General features: G+C 31.4%; 1 protein-coding gene across 6 annotated transcripts in view; it reads right to left on the reverse strand.

Annotated features, from left to right (window-relative positions):
* Window positions 1-253: 253 nt before the first annotated feature.
* LOC140440619 (esterase FE4-like) overlaps window positions 254-18,695 on the reverse strand; it is a 61,656-nt gene continuing 43,214 nt past the window's right edge. The window contains exons 9-11 of one of the 6 annotated variants that reach the window (XM_072530987.1): window positions 17,557-17,707; window positions 17,270-17,411; window positions 254-513 (exon numbers count right to left, since the gene is read on the reverse strand). In XM_072530987.1, coding sequence (XP_072387088.1) covers window positions 333-513; window positions 17,270-17,411; window positions 17,557-17,707 — 474 coding nt within the window. In that variant the 3' untranslated portion in view covers window positions 254-332. The remainder of the gene's footprint in view (window positions 514-17,269; window positions 17,412-17,556; window positions 17,708-18,695) is intronic. The other 5 variants (XM_072530992.1, XM_072531001.1, XM_072531007.1 and 2 more) reach the window with 5 other exon arrangements.

Consider the following 18,695-nt stretch of genomic DNA (forward strand, 5'->3'; position numbering starts at 1 on the left):
TTATCGGGGTTTCGTGGTTTTCGAAGAAACCTCTTCCATTGAAGATATTTTACGCGATTGATCCTGTTTCTACTGTGAATATCTAACTCAGTGGCGAATCTAGAGATTTGCTTTAGGAGGGGAACTTCCAATGAAACACCAACCAATAAACATAAAAAAGATAAACCCAAACTACACAAAAGACATAAATACTAGGTTTTCTTTAATTTTGGACCTTCTTCGGGAAAGGAAAATTTGCTTATTTCTGAGTTTTATATTTACAAATACAAATACAAATACAATTATATTTTATTTCATTTATTTATGAATAAATTATATAATATATTAATATGTTAATACCATCGTCTAGGGTTTTCGAAATATTTATCAACTTTTTCTAACCATTCATTAAAATAGCTAATATCTTTCCTTAGAGTCAATTTAGCGTCAATATTGAAATAATTGTTATCCGCAGGTGTCATCCTTCGCCAAGTAATGTTTAGAAGTAAAGGATCTTTCTCGGGTGTTGGATTTCTAAAATGAAAATAAAAATCGGAAATCGTTCCCAAAAATACAAGCTTTTAATTTGTATTTTGAGAACGACTTCCGAAGTGGAAATCAAAACATCAAAATAAACTAATTTTCAACCGAAATTGTGGTTAATTTGCAATAAGAATAATAAATAATGCACACTTGATTATCTGATTAATGGGAATGTTACTTGTTACCTTAAGGATGCAAGTCATGGTGGTCTGGAATTAAGTCAAAATTGCATAATAGTAGATATCAAATTAAAAATTACTTATTCCCGAATGCTCTGTTAATGTCTACAATACCACAGAGAAAAATATTTCAATTTTTTTTTCAATGAAAGCACAGCCAAATTAAAGTTGATTTCGTCAATAGCGCTATCGAGAGAACAATGAAAAATAGGGACTTCTATTTATCCATTGATTATAAACGTATTTGTCATAAAGCACATTATAAAAATCCTTATTTTGTTAGATACTTTAATTCTGATGACTTAAGGAGTTTTCCAGAGTTCCTTATTATTCCAGTATTAGAGTTGGCTATAAAGATAGTAATCAAAAAGTCGTAGAGGTCCATGCCCTGATATACCCATCTAAAATTTATACAATTAGGTAAAGAGAAATAAGGATAAGATTTACTCACAATAAATTTATTCTACCACCGACGACCGTTTTCGCATATTATAATTTTCTATGCATCCTAAGGTCAACGGTACATGGTAAACTAAATGTTGTAAATACAATAACCCGTATTAGAGTGCTGTCTGGTACAAAACATACAACAATTATGCCAATATTATATGTGTGCCATTAATTAAGTGTAAATTCCAGTTAATACATGCTGTACAGCCCCGTACAAGGATTATTATTAAATGTTTGAGAAAACATAATTTAAAATTCCATTATGATCATCGGCTTTACTGCATTATTTGACGAATATCGGGAAAGTTCTTGAAGGGAAGAGTGATATTAATAACTAGGATAGGAATGTAGTTATTAATGTAAATTGTTTGTTGAAAATTAAGTGTAATGTTTTATTAACAACACTAGAATCCTAAGATTTCCCATATTGCGAAACTAAATTCAAATCTTTACCACTGTGCTTTCTAAAACTTACAAAGCAGACAGATTGATGAATTAGTCTGCAAGGGAATCTATAATTTACTTTTTACTGGTTTCGAGTACTAGAAACTAAATTCACTAAGAATTTTTACCGTGTTGAACCGCATGTGGAATGCAAATTATAGATAGATTCCCTTGTCGAATAGAGTCGACAGTTTTAGAAAGCACAGTGGTAAAGGTTTGAATTTAGTTTCGCAATGTAGGAAATCTTAGGATTCCTAGTGTTGTTATTAGACGGCGTTGTAACGTCTGTTAATAATTATTTTTATAATTATTGTCCTATGACGGAAGAGACTTTCTTTCGATTCAGAGCAACTACAGATGTCGCTCTGATGAGACCTAAAGAGGTTGAAATACGTATAAGCGGCTTGAAGATGCGCTGCATCGAAATTAAAATCTAATATTGTCTTTCTGTTTTATTATTTCTATTATTGTAGAGATATAATCTGAGATGTGTGTTATTTCTTTATATTATTAATCTTGAACCGACAGCACCGTAACAAGGCTGAATAAGATAGATGTTTTGGATGTTAGTTTGGATGTACCTTTTCATGGCTATTTACAAGCTTAAATAAGACAAATTTTTTAAACCAGTATGTGAAGTAAAATCCACATCCTGTCCTCAGTTTTCTTCCATTTCAGAATATCAACTTTATTGCTTTGAATAATTTAGTAACTTTTTAAACGTTTTAAAGAATTTATGCATCTCTACAAGGTTCAACATCTCTATTTCTTACAATAAAATATTTAAAAATTAAATTTTACATAAACCATCATAGATAGTTTACACTATACAGACCTACCAAATTGTTTTTTCACTATTGTATTCAATATTAATAGTTTTGAAATTGTAAATCTGATTTATTAAGTTTCTGATACAATTAATTATTATTACATTAGATTAGTTTAGTCTTTGTAAAGAGTATGTTGATATTATTCATAAATTAGATTACAATGTCTATTTAAATATTTAGTCGCTATATCAAATTTATTTCTGTTTTCGTCACATCATATAGTATAGATTGATGACTATATTTACAATAACAAAAAAAGAAGAACTATCATACTTTAACCTCCAACTACATTTTTACCTCTCATAATTTATTAAAAAATAATTCATTATTAGCCAGTTTTTCCATCACATAAATAATGTAATGCACAACCTACATCCCTTTTTTTAAATTAAATGTCTGTTTTCTCTGTTGATAGTGTTCTGTTAATATTAATAAGTTTAATAATTTAAATAAATAACACACATTTTAAAATATATCTCTACAATAAATACTTATAAATATCTTTTAAATAATATAACATTACACTTAATTTTCAACAAACAAGTTACATTAATAATTAAATTTCTATCCATTTCTAGTTTTTAATATCACTCTTTCCTTCAAGAACTTTCCCGATATTCGTCAAATAGTGCAGTAAAACCGATGATCACCTGTCTCCGCATTACCATAACAGAGTTTTAAACTTTGTTTTCTCCAACATTTAATAGCAATTTAAGCCCTATTTATAATCCCCTAAGTAAGACTATTTAATTTTTCATTTTTCATTTAATTATTTAGTTAATTAATTGAAATTTACACTTAATAAATTGCACACATATACTATTGGCATAATTGCTATATATTTTGTACCAGGCAGCACCCTAATACGGGTTGTTGCATTTTCAGAAATTAGTTTGCCATGTAGTTTAACAATAAAACACTATGGAACAGAGCTAGAAGTACATATATACCACGTAGATGCACGGTGGAGAACATCAACCACTGGATAATAATAAATAGAAGGGTAGAATGCAACTATTATATAAGTCGAATAACAATCAAGAGAGTAGTAAAGTTGGCAAGCGACGGTTGACGATCAGTAGAAAGACCACTTAACGATGGAACACGACAACTTACTGGAGGAACATTGAAAAACAAAGTCATTTCTGCTTAAAAAGAAGAAGAGAAGAAGTTTGCCATGTACCGTTGACTTAGCATGCATAGACATTTATAGTATACGAAACCGGTAGTCGGTGGTAGAATACATTAATTGTGAGTAAGTCTTTTCTTGTATGCTACAAGACATACAAGAAAAATTCCTCAAACCACCAAAAGTTAAGAAAAAATCGTGGATGACAAATGAGATTATAGATATGATGGAAGAGAGGCGAAAGGTCAAAGATCAGGACATGCCACTATACAAAAGAATAGACAAAGAGATCCAAAAAGTAATCAGAATGGCTAAGGACACACAGCTGAGAGAACAATGTGCGGAAATACAGTTATTACAACAGAAACACGATTCATTGAATATGCACAAAAAAGTTAAAGAAGCTGCAGACTTATACAAGCCTAGAAAAGTTGGATGTTTCGCAGACAACCAAGGTAATCCACTACTAAGTGTGGAGGAGAGACTAGACACTTTGAAGAAATATGTGGAAGTAACATTTGCAGATGAAAGGAGATTGCCATTGAAGACATAGCATGCCAAACAAAACCCCCGATTACCATTGAAGAAGTCACGGTAGCTATTAGAAAAACTAAAGATGGTAAAGCTATAGGGGCTGACAAATTTTATACAGAATTCCTGAAACTTATGGACAAACAAGGAATAAAATGGATAACGACTATATTTAACAAAATATATATAACTGGAAATATTCCCCAAAGCTGGTTAAAGCCGATCTTCGTAACTATACCAAAAAAATTAAATACAGAAGACTAACAGAATAATTAGTGCGTATAAACAGTATTAGATATGTTGATGACGCAATAGTTTTTGCAGATAGCCTAGATGGTTTACAAGCAATAATGTCGCGCATATCAGATATAAGTCGAAAATATGGGCTGGACCTCAATACGAACAAAACAAAGTACATGGTAGCTAGTAAGCGCGAAATATTAAATACACATCTTTTGGTAACCCAACAGCCAATTGACAGGGCAAACAGCTACACATATCTTGGTACTAACATAAATACTCAATGGAACCACTCTATTGAAATAAAACAACGCATAGGGAAATGCAAGATCAGCGTTCGTAAAGATGAAGTCTCTTTTCAGAAGTCACGATTTACCACTAAGTACCAAAATCTCTATCATCAGATGCTATGTATTTTCTACATTATTATACGGAGTAGAGGCATGGACGCTCTCTGAAACTTCTTTAGGAAAGCTCGAGGCCAGATCACTAACACAATCAAAGAGCGCAAATTAGAATATCTTGGCTATTTTATGAGAAATGAACACAGATATGGCTTATTGCAACTTATTGTGCTGATCAGCAACATCAACTGTGTGACAAATGACAGCATAGTTAAACACGAATACATCATCCTAAAGAAAAATTACGAAGAAGTAATAAAAGAAAATTAAAAAATCAGACAAGAATTAAAAGGCTTGCAAAAAAACGTAGAATGATTGCAGAAATAAAAAAGGGAAAATAACTTCATAATGACAGGACCAACAATCGATGTAACAGATGTAGACAAACTAAAAGCACAATAAGCACTTTCATAGAACCACACTTAGAAATTTAGATAGACGTGAAATCTGTAAGGAAATTGTGAGAAAAGACATGCCTAATTAAAATAAAGGATATGAAAAACAAAGAAAAATTAATGAAAAACAAGCAGAAGCTAAGAAATTGAAAAAACCAAAAAGTGTTTAGTACCTACCTACAGAATGGCCCCTATCGACTTTTATTCCGGTTGCCAAAAACCAAGAATCCCAAACACTTTAATGACTATAGATTAATCAGCTTAATGTCACAATTACACAAACCATTTTTTAATGTTATACATACAAGAATATTGTGAAAGCGTGAAGTGTGAAGCGGATATGAGTAATGGACAGTTTGGCTTTCGTAATGGCTTCGGAAAAGTAGAAGCTCTGTGTAGTTTCACAACTCTTATTTAAAAATGTCGGGACCAACAAAAAGATCTTTTCGTCGCCATTATAGACTAAGAGAAAGCTTTCGACAACGGTAAACACAACATTCTCATTTAATGTCTAAAGCGAAAAGGGCTCTCCACGGATGCGCAACAGATAAGTAGAGGTGTGAGACAATGCTATGTATGTTTACCATTACTATTTTATATTATACTCCGAAGAATTATTTACACAAGCACTTGAAAACTGTACAGAAGGAATCGAGATAAATGGTGAAAATATAAATAATATCCGTTGTGCCGACGATAGTCATCGCTGAAAGTGAGAAAGACCCGCAGACGCTACTAAACTCAATTTGTGATACTGGGGAACAATTTGGTTTAACAATAAACATAAAGAAAACAAAATCCATGGTTATCAGTAAGAGGGGTAAAGTCATAACAAGGATCTAGAAGATATTGAACAAACAAATGAAAATATTGAACAGCTGGACAAAATAAAATACTTAGGAGTCTGGATTACTGAATAAATCCAAAATCAGAAATTATATCGAAAATAGAGCAATCAAGAGCAGCCTTTTTGTGGAAATGAGGAAATTTCTGAGTTTCCAAACCAAACACTCAATCTGCAGATCCGGTATCGAATTATAAAATGTTATATCCACTCTATGCTTCTTTATGGTGCCGAATATTGAAATGTTAACCTTTCAGTTTTAACGTGACATAATGTTACACAAAATGTAACGTCTAACTCGCAATCTGCAAATCCAGAAAAGGCCCAAAACAAATATTTTCGGAAAAACGGTCCGAGAACTTGTGGATTCTTTATTAATATACAATTAAAATAGACAAAAAAAAACATTTGCATACAAATTTATTATAATTTGTATTTAAACTCATGCTTTGAAAATAAAAGTAAAGCTGCATAGTAGATACCTAAATGAATGAACGGAAATACATCAATCTTCGCTGCTTTCTTCGGAAATGCCATCCTGTAGGCAGTCAGAGCAAATGCATGTTGCGTTTTCTAAGAACACAAATTGTTGGGATTTTTGACAGGTATATCTGGTTGGCCTATTTTTTTGTCTACTACAATAAAAACAACGACCTCTACTATAAGGTTGTGGCTAAAACAATTTGTTCTTCAATACAGCAAATTGTTTTTATTCTTGACCTTATTGATCTAAGAATACGTTTATTCAAAAATCGACGTTGCCGATGATCGTTTACTATGTCAACTCCAAGAGCTTCTAGAAAAAGTCTTCTAGCGTTTTATCTATATCAATAGATATATATTTATTTATTACAAATGAATTGATATTGGATACATTAATTGAAAATAAAAAATGACTATAGGCCATCATCAAGTGGCTCGAGAGCAATTGTATTTTATCAACTAGATCTACTCCTCCCTCCGATCTACAATCGAACATTTTTCTCTAGAAGCAAACATACTTGTTTTTCTGACCTCTTACGATTGGAAAATTGAAGTGGAAACTCTCTCTTGTTATTTCTCACAGTGCCTATTATGGTCAGATGATGTTCCTTCAAAAGAAGATCGGCCAAGCTGAGACTCATAAAAAAATTATCCATTGTTACATTTCTGTGAGAACCAGATATAGGACTTCAAAACTTTATATGGACCAGGTAACTGGTCTCTAACGTAGACCTCTAGATTTTCGGTATAAGGAAACTTAGCGTCTACTAATGCGTGGATTTTTATGCCATATTTATTAGGTTTATTGGGCCTATATATCCTAAAGCCACACCTGCCATGAAAATCTTTCAATTTTTCATCTACCGCTGATAATGAAAAATGCTTAAGTAAATTTGAATTAAACCAATGGAAAAAATTCTCTCACCTCTGCCAATTTGTCATATTTTTGCCTCTCTAATCGCGTTTGTCTGAGCAAAAACTTTTAATGTGCAAGAAATATTGTCAATCTAAAAATATCTGGCGATGGGCCGTTTGCCCTAAAGATATCTTCTGCACTTCAATGATTATTTTTGGTTACCTTAGCTATATATAAAAAACCAATAGTGCCATAAGTTCTAAAATATCTATTTTATTTGCAGATTTATTACTGAGATTTTAGGAACATAGTTCAATAAAGATATTTGTGTTGTTTACAATTGTTTGCAAAATCTATTTTCCAGTTATTCCAGAATTTTTAACTTTATTATATTTTCAATGCGAGTTTGTATCCGGTGGTTTCCTACGTGATTCTTCCATTTACTTGTTCCATCCTTACCAATGAAATGCGGCACTTTTTGTAGAACATCCAAGACTTCTGAGATTGGTTCCTTAATTTCTTTTTCCATGTTGGTGTTGTGGTCCTGTATCTATGCGAAATCTTCTTCCAAACTAGCATCGCCAACGTCAGGTTCAACTGGCTCAGAGTCAGAGAAAAATTCGATATGAAGCTTTTCAAGATATGCTTGTTGATTTTCAAAAATAATATTTAAAAACTCTATAAAAAAAGTTTATATCTATCAAATAAACAAAACACATAATCAGTATATCAAGAATTATAAATCACATAAATATTTTTTATTTACCCCAGAAATAAAATATTTTAAAATTGAATCTAACCTTACCTTACGAGATTTGTTACAACTTGTAGAACGTGTGGATTCACGCTGCGCAATTCAATATAGGAGCAGAACTAAGTGCACTGGACAACTACTCTACTGAATAAACTGTCGCCTTCCTTGAAGCTAGCTAGCATGTTACGACCAAGATCGTAGTTAATAGTCAGAAATTGACAAATAATTCGACAAGTGAATTCCGCACGTTAACCCTGAAAAGTTAATGTTGACTTATCACCTAACTATTTCTGCAAAAGTCCGAATGCCACCTCATATTTAAATTTATTCGTTTTTTCACAGATCCATTTTTTATAATCCCTTTTAGGCAGTGGAGGTGGTCGTTGGTGTCAAAAGTTTTTGCGAAAACTTACCTGTTTCCTAAATTGGCAAGAATCTAATTTTGCTTTCAGTCTATTGGTTATTATTCTTGTGAATTACTTAGAGATGGTTGAACAGGCTTATGGGTCGGTTGTTCTCAAGGTATGTTGGATCGATTCTTTTCTGCAAGTTGCTTATCATGGTTTTTCTGTAATTTGACTTCTGTATAATTCTGTATAGAAATCTTCTACTACCACTAGTAATTCAACTCTGTTGGTGATGATATTTCCATCTTTAACCTTTAATTTTATTATTTCTTTTTGACCATTTGTCAATTTTCTCCTTTATAACATTAAGACACTTGTTATTTTCAATCGTTTGTTGAATTTGTTCACTTTTATGCTTTCGGTTGTCCATCTTAATACATTTTTGTATTTTTTTACTTATCTCTCGAAGTTCATGATGTTCTTTGCCTCTATTACTTTTTACTTCGCATTTTCCCCTCTCTTCTAATAATGCTTGTGTTTGGGAACTTAGGTATTCTTTTGTTACATGATATTTCTTGCCAGTGTATCTTCTGGTTTCCCTCTATAACTTTTATTATAATATCATTCGGGATGTCGACATTTGGTTTTGTTTTCTTATGACGTTCGAGAATGCTGTTGATGTGTTCTTCAAATGCATTTAAATTAATAGGCTCTGTCCAGGTACGTGTAGACTCCTTTTTAATCATCTGGTATGTCTCTTTCCCAAGATCTATTTCTATCGACGTTTTTACGTGGTCGCTACCTGTTCAAAACTGGTTTAGAACTGTAACATCTTTAAAGATTTGCCTCTTGTCAGTCATCATAAAATCGAACTCGTTGCTAGTTTTTCCATTCGAGCTCTGCACGTCCATTTTCGATGTTTTTTTTTGTAGAAGAAGCTGTTCATTTAAAATATTTTTTTTCCAGCAGGAAACTAAGTAAAGTTTCACCGCGCTCGTTCCTGTTTCTCAAACGAAATTTTCCTAGTGCTGTTTCTGTCTCATCTGTCTTTCTCCCCGTGTGCTTTTGTATCGTTTAGGGTTAAAGTAATGTCATCGTAGAACTTATTCTATTTCATAGTCCGCATGGTTACTTGTTGGGGCATATACTTGTACAATTTTTAAACTATATCTTTCACTTAGTTTTAGGGTTAAAAAAGCTACTCTAGTAGAGAAACATTTTACAGATATAATGTCGTTTTCATGTTTTCTGTGGACGAAATATTTCAACTTTAAATTAGCTAATTTAAAATGACTATCCAGCAAAGTCCATCTCCAACAATTAAAATAGTTTGGTCATGTTATAAGAGCAGACAAAGAAATCATGGAAAAACTTATTATCCAATATTAGAGAGCGAAGATTACGAGGAGGATCCCCAACAAGATGGATCGATTAAATTACAGAAATATGCAAAAGACCTATGCATGAAATCCATAAGGAAACTAAGTTCCTGTAGCTGGCTGTATAACATGTATCACAAAAAATTTATTAAAATCCTTTATAAAAGGTATATAATTAAAAAACCCAATCGTGCTATATCAAAACAACAAAACGTTTTCGGAATCCATATTCCATCATCATTGTCTAGGTGTACATGTTTTGAGCCACTAAATATCTGGGTAAAAACCCGTTAAAATTTATTGGTTTAAATTTATTTTACATTATTAGATCTTATATGTTAATATGTTAGAGTTAGCAGTGGATTTGATAACATGGCAACGTAAGACTCTACATGAAGTTGCTACATGATAGCAACTAGTTGCTATCATCAAGTCCTCGTAGACACTTTGTCTCAGGACCATGCAACTTCATGTTGCTGGTCCTGGTTGCTAAAAAAACTAGAATTTGTAAACGAAAGGCTCCTTAAGTGACGTGACACTGAAAATGATAAAAACTGTGCCAGTTTTAATAACGAAAATGGAGCGTTAACTACCAAGGAGAGTGAACGAAAAATTCAACTTCTTAATCGAATAATCCGAGAAATGAAAGAAAAATATAAAATTTTGCAAGAAAACAAATAACTTATTACAAGAAAACTACAGTTTATTGAAACATTTCAATACCATATCACAGAAACCGTCACATATTCCAACAATTATTGATAATAAAAATGTCCAACAAAAACCTGTTATAGAAGCTATCTTTAACGATAATGATCACAAAAACATTGTTTGTAAATGAAGAACCTAAGAGTACCTTTACACGAAATAGAATTAATTCCCCAGAAATAAAATCTGCAATACACAATGCAGTTGCACACAATAAAATGGCTGAAATGCAACAACTTAGTGAACAACTTAGTCAACGGCCGATTAATACAGAGGAAAATTCAGGTGGATGAATGCAGCAAAAACGTAAGCGCAGGCGTTTCGTTGTTGGGAGTAACATGAAAATTATTTTACCATAATATACTAGATTAATTTATTTGCATGTGAATAGACTCGAACCTGCCACTACACCAGACAAACTCAGGAATTTTTTAATCCCTAAATTGCTTGAAGTAGTCTGTCAACTTCATGAGTCAAAGCGGCTTGATCTCTACTGTTCTATAAAAGTTACACTAAACAGAAAAAATTTGAAACAAGCTTGGAAGCATGAAGTGTAGCCCCCAGGAGCTATTGTGTCGTTTTTTCAAAAAAGAGGATGCTACAGCAGATACTCCGAAGTAGTGGATCCTCGGTGAGACCGGCTGTTGCTATAGGCACCAACAATATAGAATTGAACTTGATTTTTATCCATTTGAATGTTCAGGGTGGCTTGGCTGGAGAGTTTTTTGATTTGGATATGATATTACAACAAAAAAATGTATCTTTTGTGTCACTGAGTACTGGCTTGAATCCATTAACATTTGTATTACTTTAATTCCAAATTTTGAACTAATTTCACATTCTTCTCGAACTAACAAAGAAAGAGACGGTGTTGCGTTATTCGTAAGAAAGGATGTACAGAATTTTGTCATAGAATCAATAAATGTAAATACATGGTGTATAAAGGGTGTGTTTGAAATCTGTTGTGCAAGAATAAAAAACCCAAATACAAAGAGATTTATATATATTCTCTCTATTTACCGACCTCCTGAAACCAGCAACTTTAAACAGTTCATTAAACAACTTGATATGTTGATGTTTAATTTCTATAAGAATAGTAATCAGTTTCTTATATGCGGAGATGTTAACGTGAACTTCCTAATTAAAAACAATCACAGAAATGAACTAATAAATTTATTAGCTGAATTTAACATTAAACATTGTATTAATGTTCCCACCAGGATAACAAACATATCCTCAACATGTATCGATAATTTTTTTAGTAGTTGAGACTTAAATAACATAGAAGTAGTTGACTCATTTTTCTCTGATCATACATATCAAATAGGCTCTTTGATTGTCCCATAATAACTGTAATCATTTTTTTCAAACCCGTAATTTTATTGAATCTAATATGGATGTCTTCCGATATGTATTATCTAGGGAAACTTGGCATGAAACTTATTCGGCTATCACTTTCCACGATAAAATATCAGCATTTTATGGAACGTGTTTATATCATTATAACACATTTTTCCCTAAAATACAAAAACCAGCCAGATTGTATAGCAAAAATAAGTTTCCTAAGCACATCAAAGAAATTCATAATCTGCTGTGCGAAATAAACGTATTACGCAAAAGGTTATGTATCCTTCCATATATTAAAACAATGTACTATGGCTCGGTGCAGTCAGTCCTTCAGTACTGCTTAATTTTTTGGGGCTCATTTCCATATATGAATAGAGCTTTTATATCTCAAAAAATACTACGAACTATGTTTAAAGTATCACCAACTACATCATGTAAGCCACTATTTATAAAAGCTAACATCTTAACTCTTCCTAGCCTATGTATTTTACAGCTAATAATGTATATAAAAAACATGAGCAAACATTCCTTAAGACCCGTTTACACGGGTAGAGTAATGATGCAAGTACTTGGTAGAGTAGAGTAACTCTACCCGTAAAAACGCTCAGCGCAGTAGAGTAGCAAGTAGAGTGCATAGTAGGTGGTAGAGTAGAGTGACTAGCAACATGTGACAAAGTAACTCTACTCTACTACCACCACCACCGCCAAAATATCCACTCGCCTGCGCACTCTACCCATGGAACGCGGTCAATTCTGGTAGAGTAGAGTAGGTAGGAGAGTGCATAGGGACGCTGTCATTCCGTCTGGAGTTGTGTTTTGTGTAAATAGTGAAAATGAAGTTCACCGAAGATGAACTTCATTTCACTTTCCCTTTAAAACTTGTAGAGATGTATGGCGAATACCAGTGTTTATGGAATTTAGGTAGTGTACACTACAGAAATAAAAGTATGAGGCAAGCTGCGAAAGATGAAATCGTCGAAAGAATGGCAAAAGGGGGCTTTGGAGTAAACGAGCTCAAGCAAAAAATTAAGAATATAAGGTGCACTTATAATCAAGAGTGTTTAAAAATACAAAAATCAAAAAAATGGGGTTCAGGTTCAGCCGATATATACGTTCCGAACGTGAAATGGTTCACTCTTATGGAAGAAATCATGAAAGGTGCAAAAAGAAACAAGAAAACTGAAGGCTCACGGGCAAGTTACGGGTTTTTATTACTTGTTAATAAAAAATACAATAAGAAATAAAAAATGTATTCTTATCAAGATAAAAGAGCATATGCCCCGTGTGCATTCCTTCTTTTAAGCCACTCTCTTATCCACTCTTTTTTTTGTTACAAACCGACCTCAGTTACAAATGCATTTGCAACAGTAGCTAAACAATTTTGAATCAATTTTCTTTTTCTTGAATTCATTTTGTACTAAACAAACACCTACTCCACAGTATACTTGCATAAGTACTATACTTGTAACTCTCCTCGTGTGAACGGTATCAAGCCATTTTTGGTAGAGTAGCGAGTAGAGTTGACTCTACTCGCTACTCTACTCTCCTCACAACTCTACTCGTGTAAACAAGTATTTCGGAACGCTGATCTACATCCAGATAATACACGCCTAAAGGATAACATACATCAGCCTTTTTCTCACCTGCGACTCGCACAGTATGCTCCTATTATAGCTACATTAGGATCAAATATTTTAATAAATGTCGGTGACACATAAGATGCATCTTTGGCATGCTTTGAACAAAATCTAAAAACATTTCTAGTTAGCCATGCTTTTTACAGTATTGAAGAATTTTTAATGTATGTCTTGTAATGTATTTTTTTTAATGTAATTTTGAATCTACTAAACTTTTAATGTGTGTATACATTTGTATAACATATAATATTTTTTTTGACTAGTCTGATAAAATTGTGTAATGTTGTATTAGCCCAGTCTGGTTAAAAAAAGGTCGAAAAATGTTTCGTAGATATCTGAAGTTTTAAGACATAGGTGGGGGTTACTAGATGACGAATATATGAAAAGGTACTCGTATTTTTACCTTACGTTTTTTTTTAAACCATAATTTATGGTCACAATTTGATTTTTTGTCTATAAGTTTTTTCCCTTATATTTTAAATAAACAATATTTATATCATTTTTTTTATATCAAGAATATCTTTCTTTTCCCATTTTTTCAATTAAAATTGATAAATAATTTAAGGAGATATTTGCAAAAAAGCAGTTTTTTTTGCAATAATTTATAAATTTTATTAATTTTTTTATTAACAAAATAAAATGTTATTAATACATTTGAACATCGAGGAATTACCGTCTTTTAAATTTGTGCGAAATTTCCTTCCGATCGGTCAAATAGTTTAAAAGTTATTTAATATTTATTTATCCCTGAGGCTAATTATTTAAACTATTGAACTTACCCTATGAATGATGTTAGACACATTTAGCAAATTTCATAGGATTCTTTAAGACTTAAACTATCTGAGAAGTTAAATGCATATTGCGTTTTCATTAAAATTATTTACAAAATAAACGTTTGAAAAAGGAGTATGTTTTTTAGTTATAAACAATTGTAATAACTTTTACATTTTTCAAGCTACAGACTTGTACGTACAACCATTGGATAGCTGGTAAAAAAACTCACATAAAAAAATAACCTTCTATGACCAATATGAACGAAGTTAGAGACTATTTTTTTTTAAAAATCGTATCTTTATTGTTTATAAACAGTAAGAACTAAAATTTGCACAAATTTTGAATGAAAATCTAAAATTTATATTGAAACTTATTGCTATAAAATTAATCCAATTTTTCGAAACTTACAGCCCTTCGAAACGAAGGTACTTTTGAAAGATCGACATAGGAAAGTGGAGAGGATAACTGTTTTAGCACCGTTTTTTTTTCGACATCGGAACTTCAAATTGAAATATGTAGGAAAAATTAACATTATCTCGGCTTTCATTCCAGCTGGAAGCCTCTTTTTTTATTCTGGGGTAGCTCGTCGAAATATGAATAACTACATAGTTTTCACTGGCCGAAAAATATGGGAATCCTCGGAAAAATTGAGTTTATTTGAAATTCACCGTAAAAACTTACTTTTTTTTAATTTGGCTGGAATAGTCTGTCGCAGTATTAATTTCATATAAATTAAATTTCAGGTAATTTTTTACACATTATATTATTATATTCCTTATATTAATTATAATTGTTTGAATTTTTATAATTACCAATATTCATTTTTATTCTATTTTTCGTACAAATATGATATACAATATTAATCTAATCTGCGTTACTGTTTTGATAAAATAAGTCGATTTTTTCATCACCTGTCTTATTAAATTTTGCGATGTTTATTGAACTTTACTTTTTTTATTTTCTTTGCATACATTGGTTTAAAAGTTAAAATTTGGTTAATTCATTCGACTTCACTGTCAGCTCTGAACCTTTTTATTGCAGGTTGTTTGTCTTCACTTATGGAATCAGTCTCTAAATGTACATCTTCAGAATCACTTTCGTCGTCAAACGTAACTGTACCGAGGTTGCAGCATATTTTCTCCTCTACTTCTTCCTCAGTACAATTTATGCACAAGTTCGTACAATTCAAACCACGTTTTCTGCACCCACATCTAGTAGTTTTGCAACCTGTGGTGCATTTGCATGTAATGTGCTTTAATGTCTCCTCGGGAATTAAATTATCTAGAGTATAAATTGGTTCAAAACCAGTGGCACTTTGTCTCCAACCATAGGCACAAGCATCTAACTTATTACCTAACCACATTTGTAATTGATAGTAAACCCAAAGAACATGCTGTTTGGCTGCACCTTCAGTTGGTGGCAGAGTTTCTAGTTTTAAAGATATTTACCGATATTTCTGCTGAATTGTAAGTATCTTAAATCATTTAAAGAAAGTGTATCGTTGTATTTTTTTTAGAATTATTTATTATAATTAATTATTCATTCAATAGTTTTAAATATTACTTACAATTTTCAATCAAAAAGTAATTATATACGTTTAGTTAAAACTTTTTGTTCAAAATACCCAAAATATTTTACTCAAAGAAGTATAAGTATATTGCTTTCTAAAGCCACTACACTTAGACTGACGAAATTTTGGATCGTGGAGCTGAAACAGTTTCCCCTCCACTTTCCTATGTCGATCTTTCGAAAGTACCTTCGCTTCGAAAGGCTGTAAGCTTCGAAAAATTGGATTTTATTGATATAAGTTTCAATATAAAGTTTAGATTTTCATTCAAAATTTGTGCAAATTTTACTTTTTAATGTTTATAAACATTGGAGATATGATTTAAAAAAAATAGTTGCTAACTTCGTTCCTATTGGTCATAGAAGGTTTTTTTTTAATTTGAGTTTTCTTACCAGCTATTCAATGATTGTACTTACAAGTCTGTAGCTTGAAAAATATAGAAGTTATTACAATTGTTTATAAGTAAAAAATATACCCCTTTTTCAAACGTTTATTTTGTAAATAGTTTAGATGAAAACGCAATATGCATTTAACCTCTCAGATAGTTTAAGTCTTAAAGAATCCTATGAAATTTGCTAAATGTGTCTAGCATCATTCATAGGGCAAGTTCAATAGTTTAAATAATTAGCCTCAACGATAAATAAATTAAATAACTTTTAAACTATTTGACCGATCGGGGGAAAATTTCGCACAAATTTAAAAGTCGGTAATTCCTCTATGTTCAAATGTATTAATAACATTTTATTTTGTTAATAAAAAAATTAATAAAATTTATAAATTAGTGCAAAAAAACTTCTTTTTTGCAAATATCTCCGTAAATTATTTATCAATTTTAATTGAAAAAACGGAAAAATAAAGATATTCTTTACATAAAAAAATGATATAAATATTGTTTATTTAAAATATAAGGGAAAAAACTTATAGAAAAAAAATCAAATTGTGACCATAATTTATGGTTTAAAAAAAACGTAAGGTAATAATACGAGTACCTTTTCATATATTCGTCATCTAGTAACCCCCAACTATGTCTTAAAAGCTTGAGATATCTGCGAACAATTTTGCCGTGAAATCGATGATTTTTGCATAACCAGAATGGGCTATATACATTGTATAAATTTCTAGACGAATAAATTCTCTCTATCTATCTATCTATCGATCGATGCGTAGAATAGGTCACACATATAGCAGGTCTTAAGTAATGAAGTGCACTAGAAGAAGAATACGAATGTTTTTATTCCTCATCCGTACATGGTTTTCTATGTTTAACTCACTTATCTCATACTGTATGCAAACGGGAAAAGAAATATGCTCTTTGAAAGAATAGTTTGCAGAACACTACGAGGGAAAAAGTTAAAGTCTGTATTTCGTATATGAGCATTAGACGTCAAATTTTCAATAACTTTAATTGTTCTAACTCATATATTGATTGTATTTTTTTTTAATTCTTACCCGTATTTAATAAAATTGGTCCATATCTTTACCAACCGTTTTCTTACTAATATGTCCAAATCGTTGGGAGGTTCCACTGGTCTAATTGAATTAAAATCATACAGCAACGGTAGTTCGTCTCCGTGAGCACAATTTCCAAGTCCTTGAAATACAAAAAAATATTATAGATAAAACTTATTTATTTTTATTGGCAAATTATTTCTGGTAGTACAATATCTTTATTAGTACCTATAGTATATTTATTCGTTTCCTACCAGTCATAATTTTAAAATGTTGAAAATTCATACCTTTAAGTCCATATGAACTAAATTGTTTCCAAAAATTTATCCCATTTATTGGACCCAAATACCCAAATTGGTAGAAATATACATCTGTGTATTTAGACATAAGCTTAGCATTTGTCTCTATTGGAATATTGTAAATTATGTCAGACAATATCTAAAATATTACAAAAACCAAACTAAAATGTATATCGAATCACTTATGATTAATACTGAAAATAGGTGAAGTGGTTAAAGAGAATTACTTTATATTCATATTATTGGGCAGTTATTATATAATGTGAATTTTTACCGCCTTCTTCCCGACTATATTCTAAACCGTAAAACTTAAATTACTATGTTTTTGGGTAACTGATCAAACAAAGTTGTTTATTATTTACTATAATGGAAATAAACCCCAATTGCAGTTGAACATACTTTAGTTTGACGTTTGGATTTTCACTTAAGAAATCGTTCTCAAAATACAAATTATATGCATCAATGCATTGGTTAATGATCGGTGTAGTAGTGTCACGGGGCTCGGAAGACTGAGACCTCGAAAGCCCTGAAGAAGACATCAGAGAGGTTTCCTCCGTGGATGTGTTGGTTGTTGCTCTGGAAACCTCAGAGTCTTCTAACATTATTGCGACAAATTGGTCGCATTGCTCCTGTAGTGATCCTTTCCCAAGTTAATATGCTCCTTTTCTAACTTGGCTGCACCGTACTGAACGCGACCAACAGTCAGAAATACATATATACGGTTGCCTTCCATCTTATTCACATATTTTATTATATTTTTTTTCTTTGTTGCGAGCTATGCCGATATCTTTTATCTTTTATTATATATATATATATATATATATATATATATATATATATATATATATATATATATATGTATATGTATATATTATAAACAAATAAATTGTATCAAAATGTGTAAAGCTGAAAAAATAAACTGACATGATTGGGCAGTATTTATAAAATGTGAAATAGGTACAATACTATTTAAGCTTATCTTACAAAATGGAACCTTTTGGTAATTTTTAAAGATTACGTCAGTAAAATATAAAAATAATAAACAGGTATCTTAGAAATGTATACATAAAGTTGTCATGAAGAGGCAAGATGGCAGTTTGGCGTGTATAATTGGTCGCATAATTAAT

The sequence above is a fragment of the Diabrotica undecimpunctata genome, chromosome 1, assembly GCF_040954645.1.
Source record: "Diabrotica undecimpunctata isolate CICGRU chromosome 1, icDiaUnde3, whole genome shotgun sequence".
NCBI classification, from domain to species: Eukaryota; Metazoa; Arthropoda; class Insecta; order Coleoptera; family Chrysomelidae; genus Diabrotica; species Diabrotica undecimpunctata.